This window comes from Octopus bimaculoides, chromosome 3, assembly GCF_046866305.1.
Source record: "Octopus bimaculoides isolate indiv1 chromosome 3, ASM4686630v1, whole genome shotgun sequence".
NCBI classification, from domain to species: domain Eukaryota; kingdom Metazoa; phylum Mollusca; class Cephalopoda; order Octopoda; family Octopodidae; genus Octopus; species Octopus bimaculoides.
In genome coordinates, this window is record NC_142930.1 from 1,595,863 (window position 1) to 1,623,335 (window position 27,473).

The 27,473-nt window shown below is 35.5% G+C and overlaps 1 protein-coding gene across 30 annotated transcripts in view; it reads left to right on the forward strand.

Moving 5' to 3' along the window:
* Positions 1 to 27,473, forward strand: part of LOC106867341 (rho GTPase-activating protein 39) — a 439,467-nt gene that overhangs the window by 80,146 nt on the left and 331,848 nt on the right. For all 30 annotated transcript variants that reach the window (XM_089348467.1, XM_089348468.1, XM_052966673.2 and 27 more), the window contains one exon: positions 24,316 to 24,366. Coding sequence is in view for 24 of the 30 variants with exons in the window: in XM_052966673.2 (XP_052822633.1) it covers positions 24,316 to 24,366 (51 nt within the window). In the remaining 6 variants the exon portion in view is untranslated. The remainder of the gene's footprint in view (positions 1 to 24,315; positions 24,367 to 27,473) is intronic.

Genomic DNA, 27,473 nt, shown 5'->3' on the forward strand with positions numbered 1-27,473 from the left:
AGCGTCAGGAAGGCATTGTTTACAAACCAGTGAATGTGAGGGAAATATGAAGTCACTCACTCACACGCACAACAGGCTTCTTTCACTCTCTATCTCCTGAATACTCTCACAAAGGCTTTAATTGGCTAATTTGTCCAGCACTGTATTAGAAGACACTTGCCCAAGGTACCATGCAATGGGAGTGAATCTGAAATTTTATGGTTTGGAAGTGATCTTCTTAAACATGCTGCCATGCCTATATATATATATATATTCCTTATTGTTAATAGTACTAATTTAATTTATTTGTTTGCAAATATAGTCTATTTTCATTTAACCTCATTAGAACAACAAATTATTAAGCTGATTTGCTGAACTCTACAGTACTTAAATATTTAGACTAAAATGAGTGACAGGCTAAAAAGAAATAAATAAAGAAAAAAAACTACATGTGTATTAAGAACACTTAGGTATTTTAACTAATATAGCACAATTGTTCACAAATCTTTGGAGACTGACATGTATTTGACACACAGTCTTCTTAGAAATTGTTAGACTTGCTTAAATATACAACAGTTTCAGTATTGTTATTATTGTTATTGTATATGAATTATCTAAATACTGTTTATTTTCTTAAATATACATACTCAGGATGTTTTATGTTAACAGCTTTAGTTGTTAGGTAGTTAGTTACAAAATAACATCTGCAGATGAGTAGATGATATTTCGTAACTAATCACTGAGACTATGTCAACACATTTTTAACATTTTTAATTATCTAATCTGTACTTGTTAAACAAACATAAATTTCATCTTTTTTGATGAGTAATGTTAATTAGTAATGCTTAAAAAATAAAATTTTGTTGGTGTGTTGGAAATAGATGTTTTGAAGATGGTACTGAACTCAAAGAAGTTAAGCAATTTTCCTCCTCATCATTTTAACATCTTATCTTTGCTTGCATAGGTCACACAGAGTTTATTGAAGCAGATTTTCTGTCTGGATGCCTTTCCATAGCCAACTCTCACTTGTTTCCAACCAAAGTAATATTCCTTGTGGCCAGATATGTTTTCATATATCGTTTATGTGACAGCGTCACTTGTTTACAACTCCCATGCCATGTCAACACAAGGACACACACACATAGTGGGCTTCTTTCAGTTTCCTTCTACCAACTTTATTCACAAGGCTTTGGTTGGCCAGGAGCTATGGTAGAAGACACTTGCCAAAAGTGCCACACATTGGGGCGGGACCTAAAAATCATGTGGTTGGGAAGCAAACTTCTCAATCACACTGCAATATTAAGTTTTTCTGTTGTTGTTGCTATGACTTAAGCAGTAGAAATCATGGTTGCTCAATAGAAAGAATAGTTTTGGATTTGCTCCAGTTAAGTGTAGGAAGTCTAAATCCTTTCATTACCATATTTTCTTTTTTATTAAAGTATATTTTCAAAATAGCAATCTGTATATCATACTTAATGCAGATATACTGTTGAGAGTTTGAAAACTGCAATAGTTGTCTCAAGAAAACATATTGTATTGATGTATAGTGTTAAAAAACACAAATATATCAGCAGCAGATAAAAAGTGTCTAGCAGCTGTGTTGGAATTGCTAAATATATATTACTGCTTCTTGAGCATCATTTGTAGCAAGTATCCTCTATCAATCACATGCTAAGACATATTTATCCTCTACTGATATAGAAAAGCAGTAATTAACACATCACTAGTCTCACAGTTAGCTGGCTGGATAGAAAAATATTTGTTATTAGTGACAAAAGTAGTATTAGTTCAAAATAGCATTCTGTATATCATGCACAATGCAAACTTTGTCATTATTAAATTGGTGTGTGGAATTGAAATTGATATGCAATTTTGATAGAAAATTTTTAATTTAGATCACTTTCAAACATGAAGTTTATATATGTTTCTATCATAGAAGCAGGGTTGTTCTCATTTGCGTTGAAGAAGGAAAGTGGGTAGGTGGTATTTACCATTCACACCTATCTTTTAAATGTCCTAATAATATATATCAGGACATATATCAAAGGCTATTGAGCCAGTGAGGGAGCCTCTATATATATTTACTTGACCAGCAAGAAAATAGTAACTAAATCTTCCTCAAAACACACCTTACCTTCAGATAGACATACTAGGTAATGTAGTCTCAGATGCACTGTCTAAATTAAAGATGAGATGGTCTTGGCCGGATAGCCATTGATTATAGGTCCCCTGCATCCTGCTGCAAAATAACAAAAGCAATTGCTTACAATAATGTCTGAAGAAAAGCCTATAGTCAAATAAATCCCACTTATGAATCTTTGCTCTTCTCTTGTTTGTTATGATACAAAGGAGAACAATACATGCAATACTTTTTAAGTACTAAACATTTTTGATGATAATAATAATAATAGTGAAATATAGCTTCCCCCCCCCCCCCCCCCCCCCCCCCCCCCCCACACACACACACACACACACACACACACACACACACACACACACACACACACACACACACACACACACACACACACACACACACACACACACACACACACACACACACACACACACACACACACACACACACACACACACACACACACACACACACACACACACACACACACACACACACACACACACACACACACACACACACACAGGGGCTCAGCAAAATAATGGAAACGCCTTAAAATTAAACAAATTAATTTTAATATCGTGTAGAACTGCGTTTGGCAGTAATTAGGGCTCAAATTCTACGAGGTATGCACTCGTACAAAGTTTGAATTGTTTTCCAAAGGAATTTTTGTCCATTCTTCAGCTAAAACAGTCTCTATTTATTATAGTGATGATGCCAGTGCCCCTGGACTGGCTCTTGTGCGGGTGGCATGTAAAATACACCATTTTGAGCGTGGCCGTTGCCAGTACTGCCTGACTGGCCTTCGTACCGGTGGCATGTAAAAGCACCCACTACACTCTCGGAGTGGTTGGCGTTAGGAAGGGCATCCAGCTGTAGAAACTCTGCCAAATCAGATTGGAGCCTGGTGTAGCCATCTGGTTTCACCAGTCCTCAGTCAAATCGTCCAACCCATTCTAGCATGGAAAGCAGATGTTAAATGACTATGATGATGATGATGATGATGATGGTGGAGGATATTGACTCCTTACTTGTTTTTCTAAAATGCACCATAAATGTTCAATAATATTGAGATCTAGGGACTGTGGTGGCCAGATAAGATGTTCAACTTCATCAGAATGTTCCTTGTGCCATTCAGTAACAACTTTAGCTGTGTGAATTGATGCATTATCATCCTGAAAGATTGCTTTTCCCTCCAGAAACAGTTCTGCAACCATAGGATGAATTTGATGAGATAAAATGCTTAAATAGTCTTGACTATTAATTCTGCCACGAATGGAAGCCATTGGGCTGACAAATTTCCAAGATATAGTTCCCCAGATCATCACAGATCCTCCTCTATGTTTAACAGTTGGAAGAAGGCAGTCTGGGTCAAATGCTTCTTTTGGCTGTCTCCACACTTATACTTGGCCGGTGGTTGGAAATAAGGTAAAGGATGTCGTCTGAGAAAATAACATTCTCCCACTGTTCTAGGGACCAATTCTGCAGGTTTTTACTCCACTCTAAATGCTTTGCAATGTTTGTTTTTGAAAGTAGTGGTTTTCTGATTGCAGCCTTCCCATGAAATCCGGTTTTGTGCAGCTCCCAGCAAACAGTTTTCATGGAAACTAGGTTCTCGAGCTGGTCGTTAAGCTCTGCAGTAATTTTGGTAGCTGTACATTTGTGATCCTTTCTAACAATTCGTGTAAGAGTCTGATGGTCCCTATCTGAAAGTTTTGGTTTTCTTCCACAGTTTTGTTTTGACAAGGAGGTTTTTCCCTCTTCCTCAAAAGCTGTCATTACTTTTGAGACAGTACTTCTTGATACACCAAACATTTTGGCTGTTTTTGTTACGCTAGTGCCTGCCATACAAGCACCAACAATTTGACCTCTTTGAAAGTCCGATAGATCTGTCATTTTAATGAATTTTAATTACCCTTTTCTGACGATATCTGAAAAGAAACAGCAATTTTAGCAAAACATATTAAGCAACACTAATAATAAATCAAAAAACAAAAGTAAAGAAGCTTTTGATGGTTTTATAGATATTTAAAAATTATGATGCTAGGTGTTTTCATTATTTTGTCCAACCCCTGTATATATATACTAGCTTAAGAGCCACACTCCGTGCAAATTTTTAAGCTAGCTATTGTGGACCTACAGCTGGTCCCACCATTGATCTTTGCATAACAAAATCAATGACCATCAGAAACAATATTGGTGATGGGAGACAGCCTTGTCTTACTCCAGTTACGATCTTAAGGAAACCACTGTATCCATACTCTGCTCTAATGAAGCAACTTGAGTTGTTGTAGAAACTGCTAAGCAGATTGATGTAATCGTCTGGTATTCCATGCACTTCTGTAATCTCCCAGAGGGTTTCTTTATGCACCCTGTCAAATGCCTTTTTGAAGTCAATGAAGTTTCTTATTAGTGGTCCTTGGTTTTCCATGCATTGTTCTATGATGTTGTGCAGTGTGAATATTTGCTCGCAGCACGATCTGCTGATGACATTTCCCTTTTGGCAGAGAATCGCCCAACATTACAAGAAATGACAACAAAAATGGAAAGGGAAACAGCAAAGACTGGGTTGAGAATCAGTGGTCATAATCGAAGGTAATGTAAGTTGGGAAACAAGTTGAAAGTGTACCAGTGAAAGCTGGACAAGAACCATTTGAAGAAGTTACAAGCTTCACATATCTGAGAAGCATAGTGATAAACAATGGCGATGCAAAGACAGATGTAAGCTGCAGAATTGCAAGGCAGCAGTAGTATTTGGTGTGTCAACACTATGAGGATAGAGCTGAAGATTTGCCTGCACAAAACAGCAATACTACCAATATCAGTATGCAGCTGAGACCTGGAAGATGACTGCTAAAATTGCTTGCCAACTCGATGCTTTTCTTCAGCAGTGCCTCAGAAAGATCCTAAGAATCACTTATCAAGACAAAGTGATAAATGAAGCCATTTTCCAAGCAGCAAGAGTAAAGCCTATGCATGTAATTGTAACCAAACGATGAATGAGAATGGCAGGACACATACTAAGACTGCCAGAGGAGAGGCTTGCCAAAACAGGCATGGGCTTAGATGCTGCTGGACGGTAAGAGAAAAAGAAGTCGGCCAAGGAAGACATGGCATGGTACCTTCAGAGAAGACCTATGCAGACTGAACATTACCTGGGAAGAAGTATACCAGTTGGCCAGAGACAGATAATTGATATTCAATGACTACCTGATGTGCTACTCAAGAGGCACCAATGAACCTAAAGAAGAAGAGCAAATGTAGACTGAGATACAGGGGTCTTGGACAGACAGAATTTCACATTTATTATTATTGATATATGTATGTATATATATCTCATTGCTGTTAAAAACCTAAAAATTAATATTTTGATATTTGCCTCCATCTTGTTACTTTATCGCTTGAAGATAATATATGTCTCAGTTTCAATATAGTCTGATAGACATAAAAATGTTTTGCTTTTGCCATGGTTTGTTAAAATATTTTTGTTGTGTTTGATGTTTATTTCATTCCATATGAAAAACAAAACAATCATATTTGCTTAGTTTGTGAGGAAGCTAGACAAAATGATGGTATGTTCATTTTAAATGTCAATTGTCTGGAATAATATTATGAACTAGATTGTAATCTGCATTTTGTCCATTTCTCTTGTGTGAAAAAAAAAGAAAAGAAAAGAAAAGGAGTTATTCTAAAAATTCTATTGTTCGCTTTAATTATTATAGAAGACCAGTGTGATTGAATTTCAGTTGAACGACTTCTGACTAGTGCTTTATAGAAAGAGACTATCAATAAAATACCTATTTTTGGATTTGTATTTATGTTGGAGAGAATCGTTGTTTTGAACATTAAGAAAAAAAAAAAACCCTCTATTGATTCGTTGTTGCATAAAGAGACTTATTTTTTCCTCTTCTTTGTAGATAATGTTTTTCTGATGATATTCATTGTAGCTGCAGTTTTTTTTAAATGGAGTTTTCATTTGTTACTGCAAATTTTCTCAAATTTTTCTCTCAGAACAAGCAAACTATATTTCTGGTTTGAAATCAATAAGTACAAATTGTGCTGATTGAACATCTGCATTTTATGTTGAAGTGCAGTGCAACTTTTCTATGCAATGCATTTTGTTTTTTGTTATGATTTTTCAATTATTGGGTATTACTAATTTTATGTTTCTGAGAAAGACAAAAAATGCTGTATTTCTAAATGAAGTAATGCATACTTTTTATAGAGGATAAACTTATTTCGTAAATGGTTTTGTAGAAAATGCTAAATTTAGATTCGTAGTGCATGACCTAAGCTTGATTTCTTTTCAGCTACATTAAGATGTCTCAGTTCAACAAAATAATGCTGCCTTCATTCAAATAGTCTTAGGCTGAATAACTAATTACTCAAGGCTTACAGTTTGATATAAAACCAGTTTCTTCATATAAATTGTTTATTTTTCATTACTTTTAATGATTACTGGTAGTAGTTATTTCTCTCCATAAACCCTCCATACTATTTGAAATTTTTTTTTCTTTTTTAAATAGAATTTTTAAAATTCTGTATATTTTCCTAACAAAACCTAATTTAGCTTCTGTAAAAGAAATTAAATTTTTGTTTCAAAATGTTTTTAAGTTTCAAAAATTATGCAAGATTATTATTTTTAGCCACAAGTTAAATCACCAGAGATGCTGTATCATCTGTTACTGAATCATGTTTGCTTTAAAAAGCTTGAACAAATTCTTGGAAAACTGGTAATCTGTAATAAATCAAATAAGTATAGTAGAAAAATGAAATTTACGCAATGTATATAAGTCCCTGTAGGTTTATTTGGGCTACAATTAACCTAGCTTTAGCATATTTGTTGTTTTTTTATGATTAGACTAATTCTGGTATTTTTTGTGTATTTCTTCCAGTTCTTGTAATGGTCCTGTTCAAGGATACTTGTGTCCTGAATGAGAGAAAATATTCTGTGTAGTTGTTGGTTGCTGACAATGGTCATGGTTCATTCTGGCATTGAATAGGTTTTGGATTTTGTTGTAATCAAGTCATTTGTGTCTGTCGTTTTCAGTTGTTGTAAAGGTTTCACTTAAAAAGAAAAATATCACAAACCACAACTGGAGCAAAGATGAAATAATTTCTTTTATTTTTTTTAATAAATTCATAGAGAAGCCACTTGTGAAGTAGATTTGATTTTGATGGCTAGAAAATGTTGGAACACTGACTCCCAATATACGTGCTACTTCAGACAGTTTTACTTAGAACTCCGCCTCCTATATTAGTATCTGAAATTGATTATTTGCAACAGCAGCAACAACAAATTAAATGTATAAAGTTGTGAGATGAGTTATTGTTATTAAGACAAATATATTTTATAATCAAATGTCTTACATCATTCATGGGATCAGAGATAACTTATCAATTCCACCATCATGTAAATTTCTGAAATAAAATGTATAATTAATAAAAAAATTTCTCCATTTCAAAACAATAATTCCTTTGTTCTTTGGTTCCATTGCCTCTTTTTAATAAGAAATATTTAAAGAAATTTAATGAAAATACTAAACAAAATTGATAAACAACAATAAAAATTCAAGTGTTTATCAACCCCTTAGATAATAACATCCACCCTCTCCCTGGGTCATTATCGACCACTTTACCAACCCCTATTTTAGAACTATTACTCTCATTTGAAGCACTTATATTAGAATTTACACTACATTTTAGTTGGTTTAATCTCTGATTTTCTTTAGGTATCTTAGTTCTGAATATATCCTGAATACTGTTATAGGTTGGATTTTAACTCAATACCTTTTGTCTCTTAGCAAATGGGAGTAGTGCTTTTAATGAATCAAAACTTTGGTCCGTTTCCTTACTAAGATTCAAATGTTACCATTCTGACCCTTTAGTTACCATTCTGAACCTTTAGTTACCATTCTGACCCTTTAGTTACCATTCTGACTCTTTAGTTACCATTCTGACTCTTTAGTTACCATTCTGACTCTTTAGTTACCATATTTCTATTGAAATACATTGCCTTTGTTTCTTAATTTTGAAAATAGTGATAAATTTAGTAAAATAACTTTGCCATTATTAAACTGATGTTTGGTACATGAATTAGCTAGAAATTTTTAATTTAGATCACTTTTTAAAACCGGAAGTTTTCATTGTATAACGAGGGTCAATCTCAGGTGGGTTGTTTATCAAATGGGTTAAGCCAAAGGCAGGCTGCTTGTTTGGCAGTAGCCCACTCCTTGATTGATTGTTAATGCAGGCTGCCTGACAAGTATTGTGGTCAAGTTTAAACCTGTGCCATTAAGACAGCGCATAATACTTTCTTCTCTGTATTAAGGTTTGAGGATTAACAATATGCAACATCATCAATAAAAAAATAAATAAAAGAACCCATTAATGAATAGCGCAATGTTTAAATCTACCTGTGAAATTATAAAACACACACACACACGCACGCACGCACGCACGCACGCACGCACGCACACACACACACACACACACACACACACACACACACACACACACACACACACACACACACACACACACACACACACACACACACACACAGGACCAATGAGGGGGCCTTAATACAGGGGTGGTGACTGAGAAAATGAATCAGTCTATTAATGATTTACAGTTGCTCAAGCTGCCAGAAATGGCTGCTAAATTTCTCTCAAATTGCACCCTACATCTTAGAAAAAGCATATTGGATAATGTGTTCTGGACTGCCTGTACATGAGATTTACGACAGAATGGTCACAGCTGCAATGCCTTTGATCAGAGAGCTGTTCACTCTGGTTGACCTACACTTAAACGACAATGAAAACAATGACAGTTAAATTAAACCATTATTTTCTTTCATTTTTTTTTTTATTGGAAGAAATAGTGGTGTCTGATCTAATCTGATGTCAGTACCAGGTTTATCTAGAAATATTGATTTCTGATGTTTTGGAGTAGGGTAGGAGTGAATATATCAACTCCAATACTCATTTCATTGACCCTAGAAGGATCATGTTGACTCTGGCAGGAATTGAATTTAGATTGTAAAATATCCTTACTAGATACTGCCAAACATTTTGTCCAATATTCTACCAATTCTGCTCAATAACACAGTCTGAGTTGTTTGCATGGTGAGTTTTTTTCAGTGAAGCATATGACTCTACCTACATTTATCTTTCAATAAAAACTGGTGCTGTTTCCAATTGCTGTATTTTAATATTAGTGTTAGTATTTTAGAATAGTATTATTTGCAAAATCAACAAGCATAGGAAAGAGAATACAGAATCAAATATTGCATAGAATCATGCAGTCTTTGATTACATATTGTTTAGATTGTGGTTCCATGTTCAGGTTTTCTATTCTATCAAATGAGTTCGTTTTGAATGTTCTCCTCATTCTGGATGTTTTCTTTCCAAAATTCTTCCGGAATATTGCAGAGAATAAAATGTTCAAAATTAGTGGGAACAAGAAACCTGTAGGCAATGATTTTTCACTTTCATAAATTTTTGTGAGCTGCACAAAGAAACCAATCACCAATCAATTTTGAGCAAGAGTATACAATTCAGCTAAATGACTTACATTTTATACAAAATATTATTGAAAATTCAACCACTTTCCAACGTTCAAAAATGTATTTAGCACTGTTTACATCATATGCAAGTATGGTTGTGTGGTTAAGGTTTTTGCTTTGCAACCAAAGAGTTCTGGATTTGAATTCATTGCATAACTTGACTGTTATCTTGAGCAGTATTTGGTGGATGGAAAGTGAGCAGAATCCTATTAAATGTATGAGTTTATGTGTGTGTCCTTGTCTGTATATAAAGCAAGCCTAAAAACTTGTACTGTTGTATTTCTGTTCTGTAATTTAGTAGTTCAACAAATATTTATGAAATCACTATTTGTACTGATACAATTGAATAAGTTCTTAAAGATGGTGCCCCAGCATGGCCACAGCCCAATGACTGAAACCTGTAAAAGAAAGAAAGAATCATTTACAAGATGAAAGCTTGGGCAGTATGAGTTTTTAATGAAAAGGTAGTAGGCTAAAAATGTTGGTTTCCATGACGGTAGCACGTAAAAAGCACCATTCAAACGTGATCGTTACCAGCGTCGCCTTACTGGCACTTGTGCAGGTGGCATGTGAAAAAAACATTCAAGCGAGGTCATTGCCAGTGCAGCTGGACTGGCTCCTGTGCAGGTGGCATGTAAAAAAATACCACTTGAGCGTGGCTGTTGCCAGTACCGCCTGACTGGCCCTTGTGCTAGTGGCATGTAAAAGCACCTACTACACTCTTGGAGTGGTTGGCGTTAGGAAGGGCATCCAGCTGTAGAAACTCTGCCAGGTCAGATTGGAGCCTGGTGCAGCCTTCTGGCTTGCTAGTCCTCAGTCAAATTGTCCAACCCATACTAGCATGGAAGGCGGACGTTAAACGATGATGATGATGATTTAATTTAATTCTGTTATTAAGATTGATTTCTTAATCTATAATCTGTTCTCTTTGTTCAGAACAGGAGTCCCCCCCCCCCTCCACATGAAGAGGGTTAAAAACATTCACTTAAACTTTGATGTAATTTTAATGATGCTACATTGTGATCCAAATGGATGCAGGAAATATTGTGAAGAAAAGCTCAAAGTTGTCTATTCATATTATGAAGCTTGATTTTATCTATTTTGTTTAATTTAGTTTAATTTGTATTTTTTTGTTGTTGGTAAGAAAAGTATTGAATAAACGAACAAGTGAATGATTTAGATGTTTAGAAGTCTGTGAAATACAATTGCTTTTATATGTACAGAACTCTATAATCAGATTCTGTTTGTTGTTCGATGCAGCAACATCATTTAGAATGTGTGTGAGAAATTTGTATAGCTATGAAATAGATTATGTAACATCCCCAACAATCTTATAATAAAATGCAATGTGTGTCTTGTCAGTCATGCTGGTAGCAGACTAAAATAACAGAGTTGGAGTGAGTGATATTCAGATGCTAAATGCAAGTGAACTCAAGTATAAGGTTTTGTTTTGAAATTGCTGCACAAATTTTTATCCTAACCTAAGTTTACTTCAACAATCTCTCTCTCTTTTTCTTTCTCTCTCTTTCTCTTTCTCTCTCTTTCTCTCTCTTTCTCTCTCTCTCTTTCTCTTTCTCTCTCTTTCTCTTTCTCTCTCTCTCATCTTTTTCCTATTGTTTTGGTCCATTTTTCCATGCTTGCTTTTCATGACACTTTCTTTTCAAATAAAGGATAAACTATTCACATACATACACACGTGTGTACATGTATGCACATGTGTTGGTATATGTGTGTGTGAATATATATATATATACATTGTGTATGTTAAGAAGTTTGCTGCTCAACCACACTACTATATCCCTGAGCCAACCAAAGCTTTGTGAACAGATTCGGTAGATTGAAACTGAGAGAAGGCTGTGTGTGTCTTTGTGCCTGTGTTTGTCCCCCATCACTTCTTGGTTTATCTCCCCATAACTTAGTGGTGCAATGAAAAACTGATACAATAAATATCCGGTTTCTAAAAAATAAGTACTGGGGTTGATTCATTCGACTAAAACCCCTACATTACATGGCTTTAGTTTAACGACTGAAACAAATAAAAGGTGTGTGTGTGTACACACACACACACACACACACACACACACACACACACACACACAGGATAGACACCTTGAATGTTTTCAACTATAGCCTTGGGCCAATCAAATCCTTGGGAGTAGATTTGGTAGATGGAAACTGAAAGAACCTCAATATATATCTATATATATATATATATATATATATATATATATATATATATATATATGCATGTAAGTAAGTGTGTGTGTGTGTGTGTATATCATATATACACATACATACACACATCCATTCATATGCATATGTACATAAATATATATATGTGTGTGTGTGTGTGTGTTTGTTTTACTCTCTTTGTCTTGACATCAGGCGGTGGTTGTAAACGAGTGTCTCTGTCATACAAGACATATTATTTGTTTTCAATCTTCCACATAATCATGTCTAGGCTTGGTGAAATATTACCTTACTTGGAATGGATCGGTGAAAAGAATGACATCTGGCTGTACATAATCTATCTGCTTCATGCAAGCATAGAATAGCAGGTATTTCATATATATTGCCAATATAAGATATATCAGATTATGAAGCACCCTCTAAAGAATAGAGCAGGTATTTAATCATTTATTAAAGTCTGGTCATAGAGTGACCAATGGTTTTGTATCCACGAAAGCTACAGCCTTGTGGACAGCTCATCAGACGCTATACAAAGACAGATTTAATTTTTCACTTCATGGAGGCAGAGAAAAGCTAGGACAAAAATGCAAGTATAGCCAGCAGACAGGCCTGTAAATATATCGGATTGGCCATCACAGCTTTCAAGTGATGCTTTTGAAACACCAGTCATCCTTCAGAGTCCTAGAAAAACATTTTGTCATGTCCCTGGCCAGCCATGTGTGGTACTTCAAAGATCAAGGGACCCCATATGATGTCAGGTGGAAGATCATAGAACAACCAGGCCCAAATATTAATGGGAGCAAGTGCTGCAAAATCTTCATCGCAGAGTGAACCAAAATTCTTAAAAACTATGCTAAGCCTGGCACATCAAATAATCATAAAGGAATTTTCTCAAAACATGTTCATTTCAAGCATTACCTACTGGAAAATTGGGTCTCCCCATTTGCTGTTTAAACTAATGAGACCTTAATGAAATAGATCGGAACTTCCATTATCCTCTAGTCCAAGGAAAATAACCCATCCTCAATAACATTTCTCTATTAACCATTCGACAATTTTGTCCTAACTTTTCTCTGCCTCTGTGAGGTGAAAACTTGAATTTGTCTTTGTATAGAGCCTGATGAGCTGTCCACAAGGCTGTAGCTTTTGTGGATACGAAACCATTGGTCACTCTATGACCAGACTTTAACTTTATGTATTAATATATATATATATATATATATATATATATATATATATATATATATATATATATATATATATATGACATGGAAGTTATTCTCAACCAAGACATTACATCTGTATCTGATGCTGACATTCATCAGTGGTTTTTTTCCCCATTGTTTTGATGCACTATTTTCTACCATTAATAAAACTGTCAGCATGGGTATGCTTGTATTTCTAATAGTGTGGTTAAGTATTTCACTTATTCAGCAGCCTAACAATTGCTTAGTAATGATGTGTTCTAAGAAAGTCATAATTTAGTTATCAGTAACTATTATCATTGGTGTTAGGAAGGGCATCTAGCTGTAGAAATCAAGCCAAATCGGATTGTAACCAGCTGCAGCTCTCCTGCTTGCCAGCCTTGTCGGACCATCTAACCCATGCCAGACTAGAGAAAGATGATGATGATCACCCCCACAATCATCATCACCATTCCACTGCCATCATCATCACCACTACTACCACAATTATTTTAATATCAATTTTTACTATGTTTGCATGGATCATATTTGTCTATGTTGGAGGAAGAGTTTTCTATGGTGGGACACCCTTCTTGGCACCAACCTTTACTTGTATCCCAGTAAATTAACAATACCCCAGTGATTTAGGATTATTATTTAGTATTTAGATGCAGTTATTTTTTAAAATCATCTTTGTGTGTGTGTTCCATATCATGGTTATCTGCTTTGAAATAAAAATTTTTCTAGAACTGTTCAAGAAAACCAATGCAAAAAATGAATTTAGATTAATCAGCTTTGTGAATTTTTTGGAAGAGAGCCTTGTTATCTTCTATTCTTGGGAAATGTAATTCAGTTTGATATTATTTAAATGCATCATTGTACTCATTTTCTATTGTAATTTGTGAAATGGCAGCTGGACAAAGCAAACAGTATTTATGTGGGGAAGACATGGAAGAAGATTCTTTCTGCTTTGGTGCTTTTGTTTCCCTTGAGTATTCCTTTTGTAATCAGTATTTGAGAAAAATAGAATATAATGCAATTAGTTTAATCTCTTTGAAAACACATAGAAAGTGAAACAGCTATGAATTACTGTAATTTTTCTATTTGATGGTCTAGTTCAATGTCTCATAGCTTGCATATAAATATGGCTCTGGGTAGGTGACTTGTGTCTAAAGGTTTTTGTCTTCCTGTACTAAAAGGTGTGTGTTGAGTGACATTCACAAAAGAAGAAAGAAATATAGAATGTCTGATTTACAGCAAATGTATAGAACAATTCCAGGAAAGAAGTTTGCACTATATATGAGATAGTGTATGTATATATAGAGTACAACAAGAAAACCACTTACATTTTACATTTGGTGCTAGTGGAGTTAAACAGATGATAACAGTGTCTCTATGTAACATTTATTAGGGATGGTGAATCTGATTTTGTTTGCTTTTTTTTGCCCTGTAGTTTTAAAAGGGTAACCTAGATAAAATCCAACACAATTATTTGATAGACTTGCTTTTGAAATTCTAACTTTATATTATATTTGTTATCTTTAAAACTATTTTGTACAAGCTTGCACATTGCTAAAACTGTGCACCCAGAAAATAATAGTACTGCAAAATGCAGTGTTAAATCACAATCTTCATTGTCTGTTAAACTCTTACTGTGGGAATGCAATTAAAATAAAATGGCGTTAAAGTAGCAACTGTTAAAATAGGTTATTTAACCCGCAAGAAAAATGCATTTAGCTACTTAAGCATTTTGTAGATTTGTGGAAAGTCTAAAGCTAAATTTTTAAAGACACCCAATAAAACAAGACTTGTTAGATAATGTGGTTAAAAGAAATTATTAAATTTTAGGATTTTTCTTTTTCAGTTTATTTTTGTAAAGTTGTTTGGTTTAAAAATAAACAACTTGTTTTTTACCCTTTGACAATAGAAAAACAAAACAAATATATATTTTTCTTTGTTTTAATTCTCCCTTTAGGAATTCAGTTTGACAGCACTTTAAATTGTATTTCTGGTTTGCACAACACAATCAAAAGTATTAGAGAAGCTAGTTTTTGTGCGATGCATATCAAAAGTAGAATTCCCCAAGCAGACTATTGAAAATATTTTGAAAGCTATTTCATTTGAGAAAAGGAACTGTTTTACAATTCATTAATTCTGGGTTACTTTTATTTGGTCATTAATAACCGTTTTTACATTTACATAATTCAGAAATTAAACTTTCTGGTATGGTTGGAAGTGGGGGTGGGGAAAATAGTATACATTAGTTTGAAATTATAAATGCTTCTTACTTACACTTTATTTAAAGCAAACTACAAAATACCATAAATTTTGCTGTGAAATTAAGTCATTCAAATTATTTATTTGGATGATGTTTTTTTTAAAAAAAAAAATTGTTCTATGTGCAGCAGAAAAACCTTCCATATTTTACACAGCCATTTTTGTGGCACCAGTCAAGTTAACCAGGGAGTAATGATGTCTTCATGTAGTTAAGTGTTTTACCATTTTTTAAAACTTACCATCATGGTTTGGACCAGTGTATAGCATGACTTTGCTGTTGAAATAGTTGTCAAACTGTAAAATGTGGTATGTCTTGTCATACCTTGAGCTTGAAGTTCTTTTCCTACTTGTATCTTTTAATGGATTTACTTCTTGCTTTAGCTTTTATTTATTTATTTTAAGGCTTTATAGTAACTTCTAAAATACAGTTCAAATCTCATAAACAACAAAGATAAAGTACTCGGTGTGAACAGGCTTTTTAAATATGCGACATCTTGATCTCTTCTTAGAAAGGTGTGGGTTTTGTTTCCTTTAGATTGAGCACAATAATGAATTGCTTTACTATCCTTAAAAACGAATGTTATTCCACTCAAATATGGTGGTTGTATTTTTTTTTTTTACGTCAAGGCAGTAAATCAAAGACGGTCCAGTTATGCCCATCCTTTTTATTTTATCCAGGACCACTTTCTCCTATGTGTTCTTTTTTTTAACTTCTTCATTACCATATTTCTGTTGAGATACATTGCCTTTGCTTAAATTTAGTCTTAAAATAACAAAGAATCTAGTAAAATAACTTTGTACTTTGACGTTATTAAGTTGGTGTTTGGAACATAAATATTAACATGAAGGTTTGTATTATCAAAACCAGGGGTACTTCAGGCAAGTTAATATTAAAAGGTTTAAGCTGCTTGACAATGAGTTGAAGGAGTTTGGCTGCTATTTGTTATAGCTTAAGCTTCCCTCTGCTTATTAATGTCCTTATTTTTTATCATCATTATTACATGTATTTTGCATTATGAATGTGTTTCAGAAAGACAAATATTAAAAAAAAAAAGCAAGAAATTTCTGGATTGTTAAATAATCACCATCATCTTCCTTTAATACTGACTTTTTCATGCTTGCATTGGTCAAATGGAATTCATTGAGGCAAATCTTCTATGGCCTTCTGTGCCCTTCCTGTTTCCAAGCCAGGTGATATTTCCCCTTGGCTAGACATGTTTTTAATGGAAGATTGAAATTAATATCACTTATAAGATAATGATACTCGTTTTACAGTCATCATGTGAAGTCCAGACAAGGCCATACATACATACATACATACTTATGATGGGCTTCTTTCAGTCCACCAGATCCATAATGCTTTGGTTTGGGCCTGAACCTGACATCATATGATTGGGAAATGAATTTCTCAGCCCCGTGCTTTCCACATTAAAAAACAAAAAAATTTGAGACATTTAAATAAATGTGAAAACAAGAAAATCTAATATTTGTAGAACTGCAGAAATTAAGTCTGTTTGTTTTAAATATGAAAAAACAAAACAAAATGATTACAGTATAGAGAAGTCAGCTCTTAGCATGCTCAGTCAGCGACTCTTTTTTGATTTCTAGTTGCAACTATTTCAGACCACTGATATCACTAATATAGTCTCGAGGAAGAACTGATGTTACCAACTTCTTATTTACCTTTCCTTAAAATTCTCTGTCTCTTCAAAACACAATTTTTGGCTTCTTTTAACTAAACACACAAATTTTTGTATGGGCTCAGTATATTATTGATCATCATTTAATGTCCACTTTTCCAAACTTGCATGGGCTGGATGGAATTTGTTGAGGTAGACTTTCTGTGGTTGGATGTCCTCCCTATCACCACTCCACCCCTGCTTTCTAGTAAGCTTAATATATTCTTTGATCAGTCATGTTATCCACAGAAAACTGGAAATGAATGACATTGCTTGTATGACGGGGGTACTTATTTTACAGTAATGTTAAGACAAAGGTGCATGCACGCACACACGCACGCATGCACACACACACACACACACACACACACACACACACACACACACACACACACACACACAACTTTTTTGAGTTTGAATTAGAAATGGCTGGGCAAAGTCCAGAGTGCTATTACCTTTGTTGGGAATAAAGGGCCTCTCCCTCAGAATGAAAAGCAGATTGTACAATATACTGTATGAGCGGCTATGCTACATGGTAGTCAGACATGGGCTGTGACTGCAAAGGACATGTAAAGGCTTGAAACAAATGAAACTAGCCTACTTCACTGGATATGCAATGTCAGTGTGCATGTATGACAAAGTGTAAATGAGTTGAGAAAAGAAAATAGGTTTAAAGAGGCATCACAGGTAATGTGCAAGAGGCAGGAGTGTGCTGGTATGGTTATGTGATGTGTATGGATGAAGACAGCTGCATAAAGAAGTCTCTCTCTAAATGTGGGGGGGGGGGACGTGTGGAAGAGGAAGACTGAGAAAAATGTGGGACAAAGTAGTGAAAAATGATCTTCAGATGCTTAGCTTTTAACAGAGGAGATGACAAAGAACTGAGACAATCGATGCTGTGCTTGATAAGACCCATCCAGCCAAGTAAAATGGAGACTCAAAAGGAGTGTCCTTTATGCCCCTGCTCCAACATCTCATCTCATCTTCCCAACACCTCCATCTTTCCCCCACCTGTGCTCACCATTCACCTCTCAGTCTCCTCTCCACAACATATATCTTCTTAACCCCTCCCCTCTACTTTCCACTCTCCTTTCACAATCTCATGAATTTACCCACCTACTCACCCAATCCAATCCTTGGTCCCACTTATATACACCTCCCTGTAACTTGACTGTACCCCTGTCATATCTTCACCATCTCTCCCTCTTCTCTCTCTCTCTCCCACTAAGGTAGCCATGTATCATCTTTACTACAAGATGTCTATTTTTGTTCCTCAACTCATATTCTAACCTCTCATCTGGCATTAAACTTTTTCAATATTACACCCCAATCCTCAATTGAGGTGTCCTATCTTGTAAATTATTTGATGACCTCACTGGTGCTGGTGCCATGTAAAAAGCATTCAGTACTCTTTGTAAAGTGGTTGACATTAGGAAGGGCCTCCAGCTGTAGAAACCATGTCAAAACGGATGGTAAAGCTTGGTACAGTCTTCTGACTTACCTTGTGTCAAACTGTCCAACCCATGCCAGTATGGAAAATGGATTTTAAGTGATGATGTCTAAAGGCTATGGTAAGGGAAGTGAACTTCTTAATCAAACAGCCACACTTAAATCTAAGTACTCTGTATTCAAAAATAAGAGAGATTAGAACCAAGCACTGTCTTGGCCTTGCCATAAAATAATTTTTATCAATATAAATATATCTTTTGAATGGTGCAGATGTAGATTTGAGGACTGCTGAGAACTGAAATTGATTAGGAGCTGAAATGAAATAGCTGTTCTTTCATTCTTATATCATTTGACTCATTTCAATCATTTGAATGCAACCATGCTGGGGAACTGCCTCCACAGGTGAAGAATTGGGATCTTGAAGAAAATTACATAAAAGATTTTCAAGTTAGAATTGCATTCAAAATAGACTGGAGATATGTGGTACTGTAGATCCCTGGTAGCATGAAAGTGAAGGGTGGTGAATAATTATTTCTTTTTCTATTACCTTACAAAAACTTAGGCTATGCCTTTTCAACCACTCTTTCATAGATTACTTCATATATGAAAGTACTTCACCCACTTCAAATTTTGCTCTTTCTTCTTGATTCTTATTTTATGTCTGTTCATCTCATTTTATGTCTGTTCTCATGTTTATTTTCCTTCCATTTCTGGCTCATTTTAAGGATCCAGTGTAAGATTTAAATTCATGTCTTCTAATAATACCATAACTATGCTCTTGAAATAAAACTATATAGATTTCTATGTAGATAGAAATAATATTGGTTTATTTTGTAATCCAATAACACATCATCCATTAAAAAAAGTTTCATTAGGTTGCAAAAAGTATTTCATGGTTTGTAGGTTCAAATAACTTCCAGATATTTAAAGATTCCCTTTATCATTTTGTGCCTGTCATTACATTTGTCTAAGCTCATACACAATCACCCAGAGTGGATATGCATATATGCAACTGTTATTAAAATACTGTCAAAATAAAAATATTTCTGAAGGCAAATGTTGACCTAGTTTGATAAAATTATTCTTTGATAAATGGAAAAATTCATACTCTGAAATAACTTCTGAATGTGTAACAAAACGAAACAAAAACAAATTTCATGACATTCTGAAATTTAATGCTTAATGAAGATTTATTCTATATCATCATTGTCACCATTTAGCGTCGGGGGAGGGGGGGGGTCCCTGCTGACATGGCTTGGATAGCCTCCTCCTCCTCCTTCCATCATCATCTATTTGAATTTCATGCTCAAGCTTCCATGCTGGCATGTGTTGAAGGGTTTGACAATGTTTGACTTAGTCAGGGGACAACAAAACTGTTCAACCCATGCTAGCATGGAAGGTGGATGTTAAATTCTGATTATGCAAACAACATGGGTGCAGGTGTGGCTGTGTGGTAAGAAGCTTGCTTCCCAACCACATGGTTCCGGGTTCAGTCCCACTGTGTAGCTCTTTGGGCAAATGTCTTCTACTATAGCCTCGGGCTGGCCAAAGCCTTGTGAGTGGATTTGGTAGATGGAAACTGGAAGAAACCCATCATATATACATATATATGTATATGTATATATTTTTGTGTATGTGTTTGTGTTTCTTCCTCCGCCATCGCTTGACAACCGATGCTGGTGAATTTATGTCCCTGCAACTTAGCAGTTCTGCAAAGAGACCAATAGAATAAGCACTAGGCTTACAAAGAATGAGTCCTGGGAGTCGACTTTTTTGACTAACATCCTTTAAGGCGGTGCTCCAGCACGGCCACAGTCAAATGACTGAAACAAGTAAAAAGAATTTTTTTTAAAATCATAGAATGAATCTTTATTAAAGCATTATATTTCAGAATTTCATTTTTTTTTTTTCATGAGACAAGTGTTTCTTGGCTTCATGGAGGCAATGACCAAGACCTTTGGCATTATGTCATGCTTGAGAAGAAGACACATCAAGCCGAGCAAAATCACAGTCGTGGCAGATATTGGTGTCACACAAATGGCACCCATGCCAGTGGCATGTAAAAGCATCCATTACATTCTCAAAGTGGTTGGCATTAGGAAGGGCATCCAGCCATAGAAACCATGTCAAATTAGACTGGAGTCTGTTGCAGCTCCCCAGTTTACCAGCCCTGGTCAAACTGGCCAACCCATGCCAGTATGGACAATGGACGTTAAATGATGATGATGATGAGTTTGTCTAAATAGCAGTGAATTGCTTGGAAAATTTGAAGTTTTGGAGTTGATTTATACTGCTCTTTACTGACTGATATGCCACTATATCATATTAGAAATTTAGAGGGGGGAGATGAGTCAATTACATCAACCCCAGTGTTCAACTGGTACTTATTTTATCCACCTCAAAAGGATGAAAGGCAAAGTTGATCTCGGCAGAATTTGAACTCAGAATGTAGCGACAGATGAAATACCACTAAGCACTTCGTCCAGTGTGCTAATGATTCTGCCAGCTCACTGCCTTGATGATAATGATAATGATAGTAACTTCAAATTTTGGCACAAGTCCAGTAATTTCTGTGGAGCAAGCAAGTTGATTACATCAACCTCAGTGATAAACTGGTACTTTAGCAACCCCAAAAAGACAAAAGGTAAAGTCAACTCTTGGCAGAATTTGAACTAAGGATGTAAAGATGGATGAAATGCTGCTAAGCATTTTGCTGCCCAGCCTGTTAAATGTGATAATGATAATATAATCTCATGTAATAATGAGCATAGTGTTTTTATATATTTGTATATATGTATATTTGTCCAGAATCACGCCGGACGCAGAAGAGGAGAGGAAATAGTAATTCAGTGAAGGAGAAGTAGTGAGAGTAATAGCCCTGACTGAAAGGGAGTGAGAGAAAGTAATAGCAATGAGAGAAAGGAAGAGGTGATAGATTACTAAGGAAGGAAGGGGTGAAAAAAATCAGCGTTTCAACTGTGTGTGTGTGTGTGTGTGTGTGTGTGTGTGTGTGTGTATACAAGGGAAGTAATTGAATGTTTGTGTGTGATTATTATCTACCTTATTTTGTACCTTATTTATATATAAAATACTACAATTAGTCGTCGTTCTTGATGGCACGTGGTCAGCTAGTAAGAATAACAATGGTTTCTGATTTAGGCAGAAAGCCAACAATTTTGAGGGGGTTAGTTTGTGGATACTATTGAACCCAGTACTTTACTGGTACTTTATTTTATCAACTCTGGAGGGACAAAAGGTAAAGTTGACCCCAGCTGGATCTGAGCACAGAACATACTGGACCAAATCAAATATTGCAAGACATCACTGGGATCATATATACACATACTTGGATAGATTTATAAGTTCAACTTCAGTTGTGGTTCAAAAGTTTAGTTAGGCTCTCCAATCACATTACATTTTCTTTTCCCTCTATTCTTTTACCTATGTTAACTTACATGACTTCAAATATAATTACACAAAAATATCTCATAGGCTCTTTTAGGAATTTTTAAATAATTGTTGAATTGATTTGAAATGGTAAAAGGAAGTTAGAGCAAATAATTACAGTTCAAATCATATGTATGATGGTATGGAGGAGATATAATGAGTGTAGTTTCTTTGCAAATAGATATTGAAGTTATGTGCTTTTCTGGTAAACATTAGCTTGTGGCTTTTGTAAATACTAGTTCCATTAGAAATGGGTTATACAGAGTGTGAGAGAAAACCTTCCCTATTTTACATGGCCATTGGTGTGGCATAAGTGAAATTAAGCAGATGGTAATAGTGTCTTCATGTAGCTAATGATTTGTTTTGACTTTCTTAGTTACCATCATGGCTTGGACTGATGCACTCTGCTTTTGAAATGTGTATCGTGAATGTTGAATCTTAGAGGCCTTTTTTGCCACTCCTGTAGTTTAGACTGATTATTAGTAGAGAGAAGTCTCCAAGTTAATGCCTATAGGTGGATCTAGTAGTTGGTTGATTTGGGGAAAGAAAATAGCTTGCTGGTAAGATGGTATTTAAAATTTTAATTTGAACTTGACCTACTTTATAGAAACAATTCTTAAAAAAATGATAAAAAGTAATTGGAAAGGGTAAAATTTATTAGGAGTGCCAGACTTTAGTTTGAGAGGAAATAAAATCACAAATTGTCTGAAAAACAAAGAGTAATTAGTGCAATTGAAATTTATTCCTAGTTAATATCTTAATATGAAGTAGGAAGATATAGTTAGAAAGGGGAGCTGCAAAAGAAAGCAACTCTTAAGGAAGAAGGATTGAACCGAGTGTGTGAAATGGATATAGTGGTGAGGAGGAAAGGAGTGTGCTATACTGAAATATAAAGGACATAGTAATAGTATGGACGTTTAAACGAAAAGGGGTCATTATAATTTATAGGAGAAAAGATGGATAGATTTCCATAGTACTCATTAGACTTTTCAGATAATTTGTGATAAGAGATCTGTCTAAAAGAAAAAGACATTGGCCACGGGAGAATTTCTCTTCAAAGAGATGTATTTGGGCCTTGTCAGTTGAAGGTCTTTATATTATGTACCATGTTCTTATTATCTTTTAGTATCATCGGTGTTATTCTGTGTATCATATTTTTTTTAATATCTTATCTGTGTTTTAATATGCATATAGTAGTAGCATATGTTGATGTATGGCATATACTACTGGACCTATAAAAGATGCTGGTAGCCATTGAGACAGAGTTAGCCTACAAGCATGCATCACCATGCCAACAACTCATGCAAAGCTTACACAAATATGGTTTGACCAATTAGCACTGACTGACTTGCTTATGGCTGAGACTGGGACATCAGAGGACATGCATAGGTTTACCTGCCAATCAGATTCTAGAACCTTCTGGGCCAATAGTGAGCTGAGCTATTTCAAGAGTTTTATCTGTCAGTTGTTTATTACCCTTGTATTTTAGGTTCTTATCTCCCAACTTTCTCTCCTATTTACAAGCTTTGGCTTGTAGAGTTAATCAATGACTATTCATTATATACAGTGATTCATAATGTGCTGTACCACTTTCACAATTGTATTTTATTGGATGTATATTGGTCAACTTAGTGAGGCAGGTAAAGAAAATATTTGGTAACTCAGGCAAATCTTAATGTGGATTATTTTCAAAACGTACAGCCTACCTGACATTGAGAATAGATAAAGAAGATGGGACCACAAACTGCACTAAAAAAGGCTAGGCGAGCGTCTATTTTGAGAGTGATTTGTTTTTTAAGGTTAAAAGGTTGTTTTGTATGCCAACATATATAGTATCAAAATTTCCATTATAAAATAAACTAAATTTAATTAATCTGAATTCTTTTCTTTCTTTTCTTCCCCACCTTCCATTTTCAGAACCTAATAGTAACATTGTATTTGATTTTTCCAGGACTGTGAATTATGTTACTCTTTTTCTTTTTAATTTGTTATTGAGAAAAAGAAAGGGTCTTTTCAGAATAAAGGGTAGGGGTTATTTAACATAAAGAGAAAGTGTAATTTGGAATAGTTGAGAAAGAAATCAAAATATTGATTGTAGTCTAGAATATAATTTCTCTTAATTTACCATTGTCTTTTTGATCTTATACTAGTAACATGTATTTGTTGCCATATTTTTGTTCAAATATCCTAATTTTCTTTCTGTTTTGAAAATAATGAATTTAGTAAAATAACTGTTACATTAAGTTGATGTTTGAAACATAAACAAGAGATATTGATGGAAGGTTTTAAATCTAGATCACTTAAAAAACTGTGCATTTCCATCATAGAACTGGGGGTGGTTTCAGGTGGGTTGGTATCAAAAGGTTTAATCAGTGGTTTATTTACTATCCTTTTTCTATTTTGCAGATATGAAGATACATCTTCAGGACAAATTTGTACCAGCCCTGCATATCATGTGTAAGTATTTCCTTTCCTTTCTTTTGTTTTTCCAAGCCTTTGACATTACAAGTTGTGATATTTCTTTTAAGGATTAAAAAATTTTTTTTACTTGATTGTTAAACCGCTTTGATGTTTAAATGAAGGAACAAAGTTTCATGAAATTTACAATTTTGTTCTCATATATTTCTCTTTTGATATAACAAAAAAAAAAAAAAAATTGGTGTGGCAAATATCAGGTATATAATTACGAATTCAATTGTCTTTTATAAATATTATTTCAACAATAACACATACAACTCATTAAGGGAATGGTCCTTGTTCTCATATATCTATGTACATATAGTGGATTCTCTTGTTGATTTTGATGTATGAGAGGCCAAAAGCCAACTGTTAGACTACACACACACACACAGATGACTTGTCTTTAATGGTAAAAGCTTGTGTAGGACCAGTGGCAAATTTTTGAAATACTGATAGCAGAAAGTTGGTGCAAACTCAATGAGTGATATACCCCTAGTCTTTCTATTAGAGTCCTTCATCTCCTGGCTTCAGAGCCCAACACACCCTGTTAGGCTGAATGCAAACCAGAAATTTCTAAGTCCCCCCCCTCCCCCCCTCTCTCTCTCCCCCCCTGCAAGATGTCCCAAAACTGTCCTGTTCCCTAAGCAGGTTTGGTGGTGTTGTTATTTTAGTTGCCAAAGGCCTGTCCTTGCAAGACGTTGTACTAGATTATATGTTATCAGTAACACTCAAGAGTGTCATAGTTATATATATATATATATATATATATATATATATACCTGTTACTCAGTTTCTCTCTCTCTTTCTGGCTCCATCAAGTGAAAATTCATTAAGGCAGGTAATTGACCAGTTTTGCATTGGTAATTCCTCAACATGTCATATTATTCTTGGTTTTCTCAAAGAATAAAAACCATTGAATCAACTATCATCATCATCATTTAACGTCTGTTTTCACATGTTGGCATGGCATCAGTCGGATGGTTTGACATGAGCTGGTATGGCCAGGAGCCACACTAGGTTCCATTGTCTGTTTTGGCATGGGTTCTACAGCTGAATGCCCTTCCTAATGCCAACCACTTTGCAGAGTATGCTGAGTACTTTCTTATGTGGCACTGTCACCAGTGCTTTTTATGTGACACCAGCACTGACATGGTCACCAAGCAACCTGCAAGACAAAACTCCTCAGCTGGGGGAGGGGAGTAGTATTGAGGGGATGGTGGCTTTGTGCCAGTTGAGAGATTAAAGGTATAGAGGGACACTGGATAGGTGTCTTGCTGTGGAGTAGATACATGGGTACCCCAGTTACAAGAGAAAGAAGTGCAAGTTAAATAGTAAGATAGAGAGAGAGCATAGTGAGAGAGGTGGTGGCAAAGATGTGTTGAGACATGCCCTTGAGGTGGTGAGAGTGTGAGGTGATACAGAGGTTTAGTCTGGGTTAGTGGGTAGTATAGAGGTGACTAGCAAATGATGGTATGAAATATATGAGAGGCTGGGGGGGGGGTTGCAGTAGATCCGTGACAGTAGATAAGTGAGGTATTGACAGGGAACAACACAGAGGTGAAAAAGCACAGAAAGGTGGTGATTGGTGGAGACAGTGGGGCAGGGGAAGATAATGGAAGTGGTTTGTGGGGGAGGTGAGGGTTCAAGGGAAATGAGAAGGCAAGAGGATGTAATATGTACCTACTCTATTCTCAGATGATAGAGAAGTGATGATGGTGAAATGTTTGTGTGTGTGTGTGATGGAGGGAAGATAGGCAGGTCAGAGAGGATGGGGTGGGACAGAGGCTCTCATGGACAAGCATTATCACCACAGTGGTTTTAGGATATCAATTCTGCTGTGGTGGATGGGTCTTCTAGAGTACAGCAAAGCACCAGGTCGCTTGGTCAGTTGTTGCCTCCATCCTAAGGTTCAGTATCTTGAGACCAGCATTCCATACTTCATTCCATGACTTCCTGAATCTCTTCTTCCTCACGTTCTATCTAATTTAAGTGATCGGCACCCTTATGCCTAACTTTTCTCTCAGTCACATATGTACACTGACATTGCTCATCCCAGGGAGTATACTAACTTAATTCCTCTCTAGTCTTTGCTTGTCCTCTGCATTTAGGGCTCACGTCTCACTACTATGTAACATTGCCTGTTTGTACACTTGTATCATACAGTCATCTTTTCACTCAGAAAGAGAGAGAGAGAGAGAGAGAGAGAGAGAGAGAGAGAGAGAGAGAGAGAGACCTTTGGTTGCTAACAGAGATAAAAGCTCTCTGAATTTTCTTCATCCTATTCTTATTCTAACAATTAAGTTTTCTGTACATCCTCCTCTACTGCTAATTAGAGCCTCTAGGTATCAGAAATTATTCACTACCTCTAGAGAGCCTCTGGGGGCATTTGAGAAAATCAATTCCCTGTATATCTTTAGACTTTATGGCTCCTATGCATCTTTCACATATAAACACTACTTTCTCTGATAACTTGCCCATTATTCCACTGCACCTTTTGTATGTCCATAGCTAGCACTGGGTACACCATATGGAATTCCTGTCTGCATCTTTCCTACATATCAAGCAGAGCCATTTACCTGAAGGTGGGTAGGGTCTTGTCTTTCTTGCTTACCAAGACCTTAATCTTTGCAAAGTTAACCTTAAGGCTTTTCGATTCCAGGTTTTGCTTTGACACCTGGAATTTCTTTTCTAGTTCTGATGAATGCCTACCTACATATTAAATTCATCACTGTACTCATGGTTAACTCTCACCTTACTGACTGCACATGGCCTGTACAGCTCTCACAAGTCACTCATCTCAGAGCTGACCATATCACAGAGCAGGGCACTTTGTTGAAGGCTTTCTCCAAGTCAACAACTGTCAAGTACAATGGTTTATTCTTAGCCAAATACTTCTGCAGTTGTCTGACTATAAAGATAATACCAGTAGTGCTTTGCCCTAGCACAAAGCCAAACTACATTTCATCTGATCTGAGTTTTGTTCCTAATTAATCTTTCCGTAAATTTCATGACCTGGTCCAGCAATTTGATATCTTTGTAAGCTGACTATAATGCTACTACACCAGTCATTAAGGATGATGCTTTCCTGATTATCTTGAATTACT